At 36.5% G+C, this 12449-nt stretch overlaps 1 protein-coding gene across 3 annotated transcripts in view; it reads right to left on the bottom strand.

The window, feature by feature from the left end:
* KCNT2 (potassium sodium-activated channel subfamily T member 2) overlaps window positions 1-12449 on the bottom strand; it is a 154951-nt gene that overhangs the window by 50058 nt on the left and 92444 nt on the right. For all 3 annotated transcript variants that reach the window (XM_075710612.1, XM_075710611.1, XM_075710610.1), the window contains exon 13: window positions 6597-6705. In XM_075710612.1, the coding sequence (XP_075566727.1) occupies window positions 6597-6705 (109 nt within the window). The remainder of the gene's footprint in view (window positions 1-6596; window positions 6706-12449) is intronic.

Here is a 12449-nt window from a genome sequence, read left to right on the forward strand (position 1 = left end):
ATGGCTCTGTAAATCCCACTTCCACTATTTTGCTGCACTAGTTGTGTAAGTTAGCCATGTAGTATAGCCTAGTTTGTATCTTTTGCACCTTCTGCAGTTTTGCATAAACTGGTACAGAGACATTAAGCATTGTACAGAGATATAATTTCATATTCAGGAAATAGCATACCTAAGATACTGCAATGCAGGAGTGCTGATCAATTAGGCTGTACTGGCTTGCAGACTGGTTATTTGGCAGCGGCTCTGGGATTTTGCACTGCACGTCACTGTGTGATGTAGATTTGACTAATATCTCCCCCAGGAACTGCTAACAGCTGCTACCTCCTTTCAGTCTAGGCAAGGGGGGTGGTTGTTTTTTCTTTTCCAGTTTTTTACAACTTTGCGTTCTTTTTACCCCAGTCCTTGTTTGGCTTTTTGTCATCACAAAATTGTGCTTTGGTTTTTTTTGGGGGGTTTTTTTTGGTTTGTTTTTTTTTTTTTTTTTGAGAGTCCTTACAAGAAAATAGGTATGCACATTAGTACTTGCTGTGATGGAACAGTACTATAGACATACCTTTTCTTTCTGTCTTTTAATGGAATTTAGGGGAGGGGAAGTGAGAAAAGAAAGCAACAGAGGCACTATATCTAGTCCTCTGTATTAGCTTATACTTAAAAATGCTAAATCTTCTGCACATGCTTTTAGTATTTTATGAATTATTATTCAACTTGGATGGCTAGTGCTTAAAATTCAGATCACAGTTAAATGCTCTCCAGTGCTGGTGATGACATAAAAAGGAAATAGAAATTACTCTTTAATGTCATTCATGTATACCTGTGACAGTATTAAAATAGATATAAGAAGGGATAAGCACAAAACTTATGACTTAATTAAACTTCTTGTCAGTGTAGAAACTTAGTCATAAAGGTTTTCTAAGGTCATGAAGGCATTTATTGTATGCTAAGTAATTTTTTTTTCTGAATTTAGTTTTTGATCAGTCTACATTACTTTCAATGGGAGCAGAATTTGTTTCTGATGAGAAAGAATAATACAAGTAGTAAAGCTCATGATCAAAACATAAGCCATATGAAAATTGCTGAGTAAAAGTAAGCAAATAATATCCCTACCTAGATCTGAGCTGTCTGCATACCTCTACTTCTAGTTGCACTAATGTATCACTGAAATCCTTAGAACCACCCCACCCCTCTAACTAAGCTACTATCTAGACAGAATTTATAGTAGAGCTACAAGCATGCCATTTACTGAAAACAAAAATGAAGGCATACTTTGCATGCTTTCTCTATTCCTTGTTCTGAAATTTTTGGAGGCTTTTCAGTAACAGAATCATTGACTACTGAAAGGAGAAATTCACACTCTCATTTTCTGAAGATCAAGGACTATTTAAATGTCATAGGGAAGGAATTAATTTAGTTATATAAAGACACTGTCAAATACAGAACAAAATGAGAATTTTCCTCCCCTAAATAAATTTCAGTTATAGCAATTTAATACTTCCTGCAGAAAATATTTCAGATAGAAATGTGTTCTTTTAGTTGACTATGTGCCATTAATAAATCTATTTGGATTTTAAACTAGACATTTTGAGAGAGTAAGGCATCGTCTACTGCTTGGATGGAATATCTGCATTCTATTACCATTAGTCAGATGGCAAAGATTTATGAAAGTGAATATTGACTTCCTGATACTGAAGGAGAAGGAATGAGAATTTTCCATATTTTTGAATTTGTATAGGATTTTGCCAGATAACCTCTCCTTGTTTTTTGTTTAGAATGTTGTTATATTATAGCTAATACTTTTGAAAATAGGAGCCAGAAAAAATATACAAGAAAATTATTTCATCATCTGTTATTTCAGATCTTGTACTTGAACCAAATTGTACATGCTGACCTAAATATATATAAATGAAAATTAATAAATCATGGATGGCACAATGCAAATGAAAAGTATATCTCGCACTTAAATCTTCCATATGTTCTATACTCTCTAACATATATGGTGGACTTTTCGGATGGACTTTATGTAAAATATTGTGTTAACAGAGAATATAGCACAGAGCAAACAGAGGTTGCTGTCCTACGATAGTCATCTTAATCTCATATGTGTAAGAGATTCACACTGTGTTGTCAAGTGTTTTTACATCAGGAGCCATGGAGCTGGGAATCATAGGACTATTTCCATTCCTATTGTAGACTTTGACCTCGCGTGAGCTATTTATGCCCTTCATGACTTATGCATCTGTAAAATGGTTTATGAAAATAATACCCTACCTACTTCAGAAGTGTTTTGAAGCTTTTGAAGTCTCAGAGGTACTTTGAGAACACCAGGTGAAAGATTCGTCAGTGATCTGATTACCATGATTATAAATACTGTAGCCATTTGAAACATGAAGAGAGGTACTGTGGGTTTCTCCTCTTGGCTGAAGTTCTTGTATTAGACACAGATCAGGTAAAAAATAACTTGCTCATTTCTCCAATTATTTGACAGATTATAGCTTGCCTATAATGTTACTGTGTTTTATATTTATGTTCAGGACTCTTATTGTGGATCTGTGGTGAGGGTTATACAGAACTTTATCTGATGCTTTCTCTTCTGAAGTGTCTAGGGAGGAAGCTGGGTGACAGCTCTTGCACTTCTCAGGTTTGGGACATCAGTCAGGTCCTGTGACAGCAAGTACTAGAATCAGCAAATTATTCAGTGTGGCAGTGAAGCAGCAGAGGGAACTGCCATTTATCTTGAAGTGAATATTAAATATGTCAAATCAGTTTACCAAACAGAAGTATTTTGATTGCATTTATACTAAAGAAATATTCCATTTAGAATTCCAGAAGCTGTAGTTTCTGTTGAAAATATATTTTGACAGAAAACTTGTTGCTAAGTCTGTCTGAAATAGAAGTAGTAATGCAGTGTGGTGAGTAATGACTTCTGTAACATCCTTGAAGATAAAACATACTCAAAATACTGATAAATGCCCACATCAGCCATGTGGGAAGAATGTCCTAGACCCGACACAATTATTCTGAGAAACCTTACTTTTGTCAATTTGATAAGTTAACATGATCACTACCAGACCAGACAAAAATGCCCATCCATTATCTCTACAGTATTTTTATCTGTAACTGGATAGATTAATCATCAGATTCATTCAATATCATTTCAGTGACTCTGGATTATGTTCCTTTTGAATAAACTACTGAAGGTTTAATGTCAGACTTCACCAATCTGTGCTAATTCATAGGTGCATTTTGAATAAATAATGAATGTCAAAATATATCCCTAGTTCCTGGAATTGTGATTAAACATAATTTCTGAATATTCAAGGTAAAGGCAATTAATTTGTTTTCTAGCAAATATATAAAAGTTATCAGTTCAACTGAGAAAATAAGCAATTTACTCCAGTCTCTGAACTGCATAAATATATTGCTCTGCTGTGGACAATCTTCACTTCATTTCATGTTTGTGCTGAAATGCGAGGCCAGATACGTGCATTAAGGGTACATGGCATTTTGTAGTCCCTGTGTTTGAAGGAAAAGCAGGAAGATTAAGAAAACCATACATAACTGCCAGTGAAGGAAAATGCAGTATTACTGAAAGAAAAACTGGGCATGCCAAGGCATTTGTATATTGGAAATTACTAAGGAGAAAGCAAAGCATTTCAGCTTAAGACATAAGACTGTTAACAATGGTGATACAGTGTTTCCTTGTCCATCTGATAACTGTCATGTCAGAGTGACTGTTTATTTATAGAGTATTCACACCTTGAACTTGCAAAGGAGTTTGCTGGGACAAACACTTAGCCCTGTGCTTTTCAGATTCCACTGAAGAATCATATTCAAGCACAGAGAAATATTTCCACCATATTAATATAAGTGTAAGTTACCATTTTAAACCGAGTAGTTTAACTCCACTGCAAAAAACAACAGAGAAAACAAAGGATGCAAGGGTGTCTGTCTGGCATCAGGTGAAAAGACAGGAAACCTGCATTTCTGACAGACCATATTACTCTGTGCAAAGTGTCTCCATTCTCTTGCTGTGGTGACAAGAATAAGTTCTCATACATTCTTCCTCTCTTTAATGAGAGTAAAAGTCTTGTCCGCCAGATGGGAATAAATTATAACAGTTACTTGTCCTATACACTGTTTCTGAAGCCTAAGGCACAAATCTCCAGGATGCTATTCTACAGGAAAATGCAGTCAGGGTCTAAATTTCAGGACTGTCTTATGCAATTGGGGATGACTGGTCAGCCTAATAGAAGCCGCTGAGAAATTGGGCTTCTAGTGTTTTATAAATTTTCAATGTAGTTAAAAACTAAATTTTTGTTAGGAGGACTCTCTGGAACTCTTTGGTTGCATTTTTTTCTAAATTCAGAAACTTTCTTTTGGACAGTTATAGTCTCTAAACCTGTGTGTAAAGAAAAAAAAATGAAATCCTATTACGGAATATTTCAGATTCATAAAAATGCACAATATTGTTTTGGGAAAACTCCAGAAGAAAGGAGTCATTTTTTAAAGGAATATCAAATTTAAAAGAAGCTTTTGCATTAAGGCAATAATAAAGCAGTCCTGAATCATAATAGGAAAAGCACTTAGAAAAATGTTCCATATGGTTATGACAAAATTTATTCATAAGCACTCTGGACAGGGCTATCGTCTGCAGCCCCCGCTGGGTATGTATTTCAGAATGAAGGCCAGCTGGATGAGATTAATAACTGAAGTAGAGTCCTCTTAGGAAAATGTATGCAAACAAATGTTCTCATGACTCTATCAGTGGCCTAACCATTTGCAGTAGGTAAGCATCCAGTGGTGATATTTATACCATGTTCGTAACTTTGCCAAATAAAAAAAGCATTAAAAATTTTCTGTGCTTTATATGAGTAAGATTAAATTAATCTTGGAGAAAGGCTTGTAATTCTCTGCTTTTACTGTTGTGCAGAAAGTGTGTGTGGAAATGGATGCAGTGATTGCTACGATCCGTGTGAAATTCTTTTGGATGTAAGGTGCTATATAAATATTTATACTTACAATACAGTACTACTATAATTAATATTAGAGGGGGCAAATGAAACACAGAATATATAAGGTGTCCTCAAGCCCTTGAAAAACTACAGAACATAAATGAAGGCAGTAAGATACCAGATTGGTTAAGCTCAGTTGAGGAAATATTACAAAAAGAGGTTTTGTTTTTTTTGTTGTTGTTTGCTTTTAAAAAAAACCCATATGGTCTGAATTCTCAATCTGAGACTTAGATATGAAAAATTACCTCTGTTTTGCAAGTCTAGTCATATATAAGCTCCTACAGAGACAAGCCATTAAGAATAATTGAACTCTCTTAAAAATACAATTAGGAACAAAAAATTAACACAGTTACCGATAAAGAAAAGTGGCCATGACTAGGGAGAAGCGATTATGTTTGTGCTGTGTGGTTTTAAAGGGGGAAATGAAAAAGCACGATCATTCTTGTCACAGCATGAGCCTTATTCCCTGCTGTGCCATCTCATAGTTTGAGATTACACTTTTATAACTTTAGAACTGCTATTGATGCTTTTTTCCTTCTTTCCAACCTAGTGGTAAATTCAGTAGCCTTTAAAATTACAGCTTTAAGTGTTGCTCTGGAATTGTTCTGCACTGAAATTCACTTTTTCATCACATTCTGGGATGATGGAGGAGACTAATATCTTTTCCACAGAGTTTTTTTTTTTTAGTTTTGCATGAATCAGCAATCTTTTCTTCCTTAGAATATCCTTCAAGAAAACTGAATTTTCAAAATTACACTTGAAAAGGAAAGCTTTGCTTCTACTTCATAAAGACATTTTTCCAAAGATAGGCAAAATGAGTTCATTATAGACGTATTTGCACATTTTGCACGAGCATATATATGTCTATATGTACATATACATGTATGTATGCGTGTGTGTGTTTATATACAGAGAGAGCGAGCTACCTACATAGTGCAGAGAAACAGTTTGTCAAATTAAAGCCGGTAATCTCTTCTTATAAGAGAGGATTTGTTTGGATTTCTTAACATAATTTTGCATTTTATGTCATAGTTTCTAAGACACGCATTTCACTGGATATAGAATTAAATTATATGGCTCTCTTCAAAATATTTCAAAGTAATTAAAAGAATGTTTTTCATACCACTTAGAAAAAACTGGTCCTATAGGAAGATTTTTTTTTTTTTTCAATTGTTTGTTGGATAAAATGTAGCCTTTTCTGAGCAGAACTTCTCATATACTCCTTAGTAATAGTATGTTTTAGTAGACAGAAATGATTTAAAGACACGGATATAGCAAGCTGGAAACCTACCTGGATCTACAATTAAGGAGTAAGAATGTGTTGTGTATCAAATAATTTTACTCTGTATATTATGTAACATAAGAGAGTAATAATCCTTAAAAGGGCTTATAAATAAGACTTTAATGTAAAACGTGACATTTTACTATTGATAAGATATATACGGCCCATGTTACTTTACAATACTGCACTCTTAAGCTGCTTCTAACCAGTAAATATGCCTAGGGAATCTCACTTTGCATGGGTGTTTATGAAACGAACTGCCAAATACTAACAAGTGTTTCAAATGGCTTAAATCTTATACTTACCTGCAAACTTGATGTGGAATTTATTCTCCGGTTTCAGTATTTGGACATACAAAGGACAATTTGGAGCAAAGTCTTTAACTGCCCATGCTCTTAAAATGGTTTGATGATCCTAGAATAAAGAGTATGAGGTGATGACAATGAAATACAAATAACCACGTTACCTTAGAAAAAGAACCTCTTATCAGACTGACTCCATTGAAGAAAACTCATTTTAAGACTATATAACACCAGCTGGTGTGGATGTTTACATACATGTTATATAAGTAATATTACATACTATGTATATGACATATTTAAATACATAAAGATATATACACATACAGTCCAGTAATTCTGCAGACACAGACAAGGCTGAGGTACTCTCAGTGTTCACCAACAAGGTGTCTCAGGCCTCTGCTTTGAGGCAGGCTTCAAGCAGGAGGAGAATCACCAGCAGGAGATGATTTTAGACAGGGATTGCTCCAGAGAACTCAGCCCATATGAGCCCACAGGATCAGATGGGTGCAGAGAGGGCAGGTCAAAGTCCTTGTATGGTTGCTTTCTTATCTTTGAAAGGTTGTGGAGACTGGGGGAGGTCTCCAACAACAGCAGAAAAATTAATAGTTTCACCATCTTCAAATAAAAGGATGATCTGGGGAACTATACTTCTGAACACATGAATGCTGTGTCTCAGACAGTATTCTCATTTCCATGTTCAGACCTTACAGTCTGGATGAGTGGAAAACTGTATGGATAAAATATTAGTTAGATGATTGGAGTCTCAGGGCAGTGGTAAATGGCATGTACTCTACCCAGAGACCTGGGGCAAGTGGTGTGTCACAGGGATCTGCACTGGAACCTGTTCTGTTAAACATCGTTATACATGATTTGGAGGAGGTGAGAGTGCACACTCAGCAGGTTTGCAGACGATACCAAATTGGAGGGAACAGTCAAAACACTTGAGGGCAGGACTGCCATTCAGATGGACCAAGATAAGATGGAGGAATGGGCTGACAAGAACCTCATGAAATTCAGCAAGGACACAAGCAGAGTCCTCTCTCCGGGACTGAGTAACTACCTGCATTGGCACAGGCTGGGGGCTGACTGACTAGGCAGCAGCTCTGCTGGAAAAGACCTGGGGGTCCTGGCAGAGAGCGAGCTGGCCATGGGCTGGCAGTGTGCCCTGGCTGCAGAGGAGGCTGACAGCATCCTGGGCTGTTTTAACAGGAGCACAGTGAGTAGATAGAGGGCAGTGACTATCCCTCTCTACTCGGCACAAGTTAGGCTGAATCTAGACACTGCATCCAGTTTGCAGGCCCTCAATACAGCAAAAACATGTATAAGCTGGACTGAATTCAGCAGAGGGCCACCAAGATGGTCAGGGGCAGAAGCAGAGGCCCTGCGAGAAGAGGCTGAAGGAATGGAGCTTGTTAAGCCTGCAGAAGAGATGGCTTCGGGGGGACCTAACAGCAACCCCCAGTATCTATAGGATGGTTATTGAGCGGATGGAGCCAGGCTCTGCACAGTGATGCATGGGTGGAAGACAAGAGACAATGGATGTAAGTTGAGAAGAAAGATTCAGGCTGGATATCAGGAGAAACCTTTTCCCCATGAAGGCAGTCAGGCAGTGGAACAGGTTGTGCAGAAAGGCTATGCTGTCTCCATCCTTGGACACTTTCACACCAACCTAGGTAAGGCCCTGAGCAACGTGGTCTGTGTTCATAACTGACTCCTGTCAGACTAGAGACCTCCTAAGCTTCCTTCCAACCTCCATTATCCCATGATCCCAGTATAATATATTCTATTTGGTGGAATGCAGAATAGAGGGTTTGTTTCCAGACATCTACTAATAAGGTATTTTGTCCCTCTCCCATCTTTCTGCAAGTGTTCACGATTGTATAATTTGGAAGGGGTGGCATTTGGATGTGGAATAATTGTGTGAAAACTTAGATGGTAGTGATGAGTCATCCTAATTAATCAAGAATGATGGATTATATATGTCCTGCCAAAGAGACTCAGCATTTAAATAACATTAAATAAGGACATCAGGAATTAAGAGTTTAAAATTGTGGATAATTCTAAAAAATATCAACTCAATTAAAAACAGATCTACATTTTTGTGCAACTAAAACATCTGCACAACTGGCATCAGAATTTAGGCAGCTACTGACCAAAGGAGTCCAAGAGATTTCCCAGCCTGTTAGTTTTTGTACTTGTTACCACATGTCAAGAGTGAGTTAACCACAGGATGAGTACTGCTATCCTATAAAAGTAAAGTATCTGATAATACATTCATATATTGAATTTCATGAAATATGGCTAATTTCAGTGTATCAGCCATGAGTTTTTATTTATTTCAGAAGTAAAAAGGAATATTTGAGAGCTGCATGTAGGAAGCAATACTTTGTTAAAATGCCTTGCCTAGTCATGAAATTGGTGGTATTAAAAGATAAAATATACAGAATGATTCATTATGTTTGCAGCATCAGCAATAAGAAAACCTTTCAGACTCATCAACACAAGGGAAAATCTCTTCCTGGAACAGAATGTAATTGACATTTTCAAACCATAATATTTTAATGTCATTAGAGATGTTAGCAAGTACTACTTCTACTAGAAATACTAGAATGGAGTTATAAGAGGAAGAGCTCTTGAGGATGGTAAAATACATTATTTCACATTTTTCTTATTAACAGTTTCATAGATGTAGGATTGCTGTGCCCATTCAGGAGATTTCAGAACTTGGATGTACCCTGCTATAAGCTTTCCCTGAACGCAGCCACTTTTTCTTCACTTTTTCTATAGCATATGGTGACTTCTCCTCCTTAGCGTTTTTTTTTATTTTATTTAGGGTTTTTTGCTGTTTTGTCTTAAGGGAATGGAATGACAGCACACCTTAGAAGCAGCAAATGGCTGGGTAATGGGTTAGATGGTGGTCATACAGGTATACTACAGGAGGAGTAAGAGGTTTGGGAGTGGATTTGGGACAGATTTGAAAAACCTGTGTTGTTGAAGATGCTACCTAATCTTTTTATGCAAAAGGTGTCAGGGAAACACATTCAGAGTCACTTGCAGTGATGATGTGGCTTCATTGTACAGGGTTTGACATTACCAGTTACCTCCCTTCCTTTCCATAGCAATCATTCACAGACCACATTGACTTGCAAAAGTGGTGAGAAAAGGCTGTTTCCTGTATGCCACATGCATAGAAATATGGCTTATATTCAATGAAATTTAGGTGAATTTTTTTTCATTCTTGAGTATTACATACATGAGCTAAGATTACATTTACTGTGATAAACCAAAACTGTACCAGTAAATACAATTTTTGTTGTACATTTCAGACTAAGTTTACTCTTCCTCTTTTCTTCTCAATGTTAGATATTTTCTTTGATTTTTTTTTTTTAATTATTTTGTCTAAAAAGCCTGGTTTTGTCAGAAGGTGCAAGAATTGTTAAAAATAAGAATGAAGAATGCTTATTAAAATGATTGAAATGACACCATTTTATCAAAAAAAACCCCAAACAAACCTAGACCCCTAGCAGTGAGTCTTTTAGTTTTACAAGTATGAATCTCAACATAAAATATTTTTAGATAATTGTATAGGAAAGGGAAAGACTCCTTAAAAATAAAATCTCTTGATAATTATTTGGCACATTTGCAGTTTTAACACTGTGAAATATGTCTTGCTTTCCATTTGCTAAGTCTTTTTTAAAGAAGCAGTCTACAAATATATAATATATATAAAATGGTTACTTAAATGCTCTGTATAGCTTCATAAGATCAACTCAGTGTGCATGTACTGTTAGGATAACAACCTTGCATTATTGTTTCATTTTCTCTCTTTTCACTTGGTATACACATGTGTTTGTGTACAAAAGCTGGTTATTTAGGTTTCCCAGTTACTCTCCCAAATTCCACTCTGGAGAAGCACTTCAGGGGAGAGAGATGAAAATACAGGTAGGCACTTTAAGTGATTTCTTACATTCAATCTCAGTGGCTCTCTGTTTTACATATGTAGCAATTTCTATGCTATATTGCAGTGACTTTAAAAAGTGTTCACATTTCTCCTAAGAAAAAAGGAGGTACATATGTACATAATATAAACAGAGATAACTGAAACAAAATTATGCTTCTATTCACATTATAAAATATATGCCTCTTCAGGAGAGGAGGGGAAAAAAATATATTCTCTTCTGTGTGCTTTCCATGCAATGAATTGCAATCAGTGATCAAAAACTACTACTGATACTGATGGTGATTAATATAGAGGTGATATTTAAGTTCATGTATCAAAAGCTGTAAGTTTTAAAGTGGGTATAACTTTAAATCATTTTTTAATGATTTAAAGGAATTTAAAGGAATTTAATCATCAGAACCCAAAGCCAGACCTTGATTTAATATTGTCCTGGTTTCAGCTGGAATAGAGTTAATTTTCTTCCTAGTAGCAGGCACAGTGCTGTGTTTTGGATTTAGTAGGAGAAGAATGCTGATAACACACTGATGTTTTAGTTGTTGCTAAGTACTGCTTATGCTAGTCAAGGACTTTTCAGCTTCCCATGCTCTGCCAGGTGCACAAGAAACTGGGAGGGGGCACAGCCAGAATAGTTGATCCAAACTGACCAAAGGGCTATTCCATACCAGATGATGTCATGCTCAGTATATAAACTGGGGGGGTTTTCCGGGGGGGGGTGGCCAGGGGGCAGCGATTGCTGTTTGGGAACTGTCTGGGTATCGGTCGGTGGGTGGTGAGCAATTGCATTGTGCATCACTTGCTTTGTATATTGTATATTATTATTATTATTATCATTATTATATTGTTATTATTATCATTACTTTTTATTTTATTTCAATTATTAAACTGTTCTTATCTCAACCCAGGAGTGTTTCTCACTCTTACTCCTCCTATTCTCTCCCCCATGCCGTCGGGGTAGGGGGAGTGAGCAAGACACTGAGTGGTGCTTAGTTGATGGCTGGGGCTAAACCACGACAAATATATATTTCAAAATAATTCTGTTAATTTTTTTTTCTTGCCACACACAACTTTATAAATTAGTTATATCTTCCTATGCAATGCATCCATCTTGTGATGCTATTAAGGCAGTGTAACTTAGATCACCAGTATAGTAGTCACACACTTGATGATTAACAGAAGTGAAAAAAAAAAGATGCAAGCTTGAACTCAACCATCACTGAATTTTCAGAAAGCATCAGAACAAAGCTGTCAGCAGTAGAAGTGGTCTTTCATATATTTATATAGCCTATTAATGAGTTATCTATAGGATAATTAAAAAGAGACTTCTCTTCCCACCCCTCCTTAGGTTACAGCAGATGCACTGCTTTCAGGCACCTTCGTTTTGTGGAGCAATCTGATGTAGGCAGCCCATTGAAGTCACTGGCTAACTTCGTGGTGTGGCACAGACTACTGTTCTATACCCACCAATCAAAAAAAAAAAAAAATTGTCATCCAGACTTAAGTACAACTTTAACTCTCTTTAAGAGTTGCATCCTCCAGAAGTGAAACAGATGTCTGTCCTGCTTGCTATAGCAGATAAGCAGCTTACATCTTGGTCTGGGATGTCAAAATAGCATTTGATAAAACAAAATTTGGCAGAGCTTTGTCTTTCCAGAGAAGAGAAATTTTCTGGTAGGGGACTTTGGAAAGCTGACAAATTCTTGGTCTGACTGCTGAAATTTCTACTCCTCTAAGTGAAAAAGGAAGCAAATGACAATTTTTATGAAGTAACTGCGTGTCACCTGTTACTGTACTTGTCTTCTGAGCTATAGCTGAGGTCCATGGATCAGAAGCAACACAGACTTTGGCACTAAAACTTACTAACAAAATAGCAAGCAATGAACAGCCAGTGGTATTCA

This window comes from Pelecanus crispus, chromosome 5, assembly GCF_030463565.1.
Source record: "Pelecanus crispus isolate bPelCri1 chromosome 5, bPelCri1.pri, whole genome shotgun sequence".
NCBI classification, from domain to species: domain Eukaryota; kingdom Metazoa; phylum Chordata; class Aves; order Pelecaniformes; family Pelecanidae; genus Pelecanus; species Pelecanus crispus.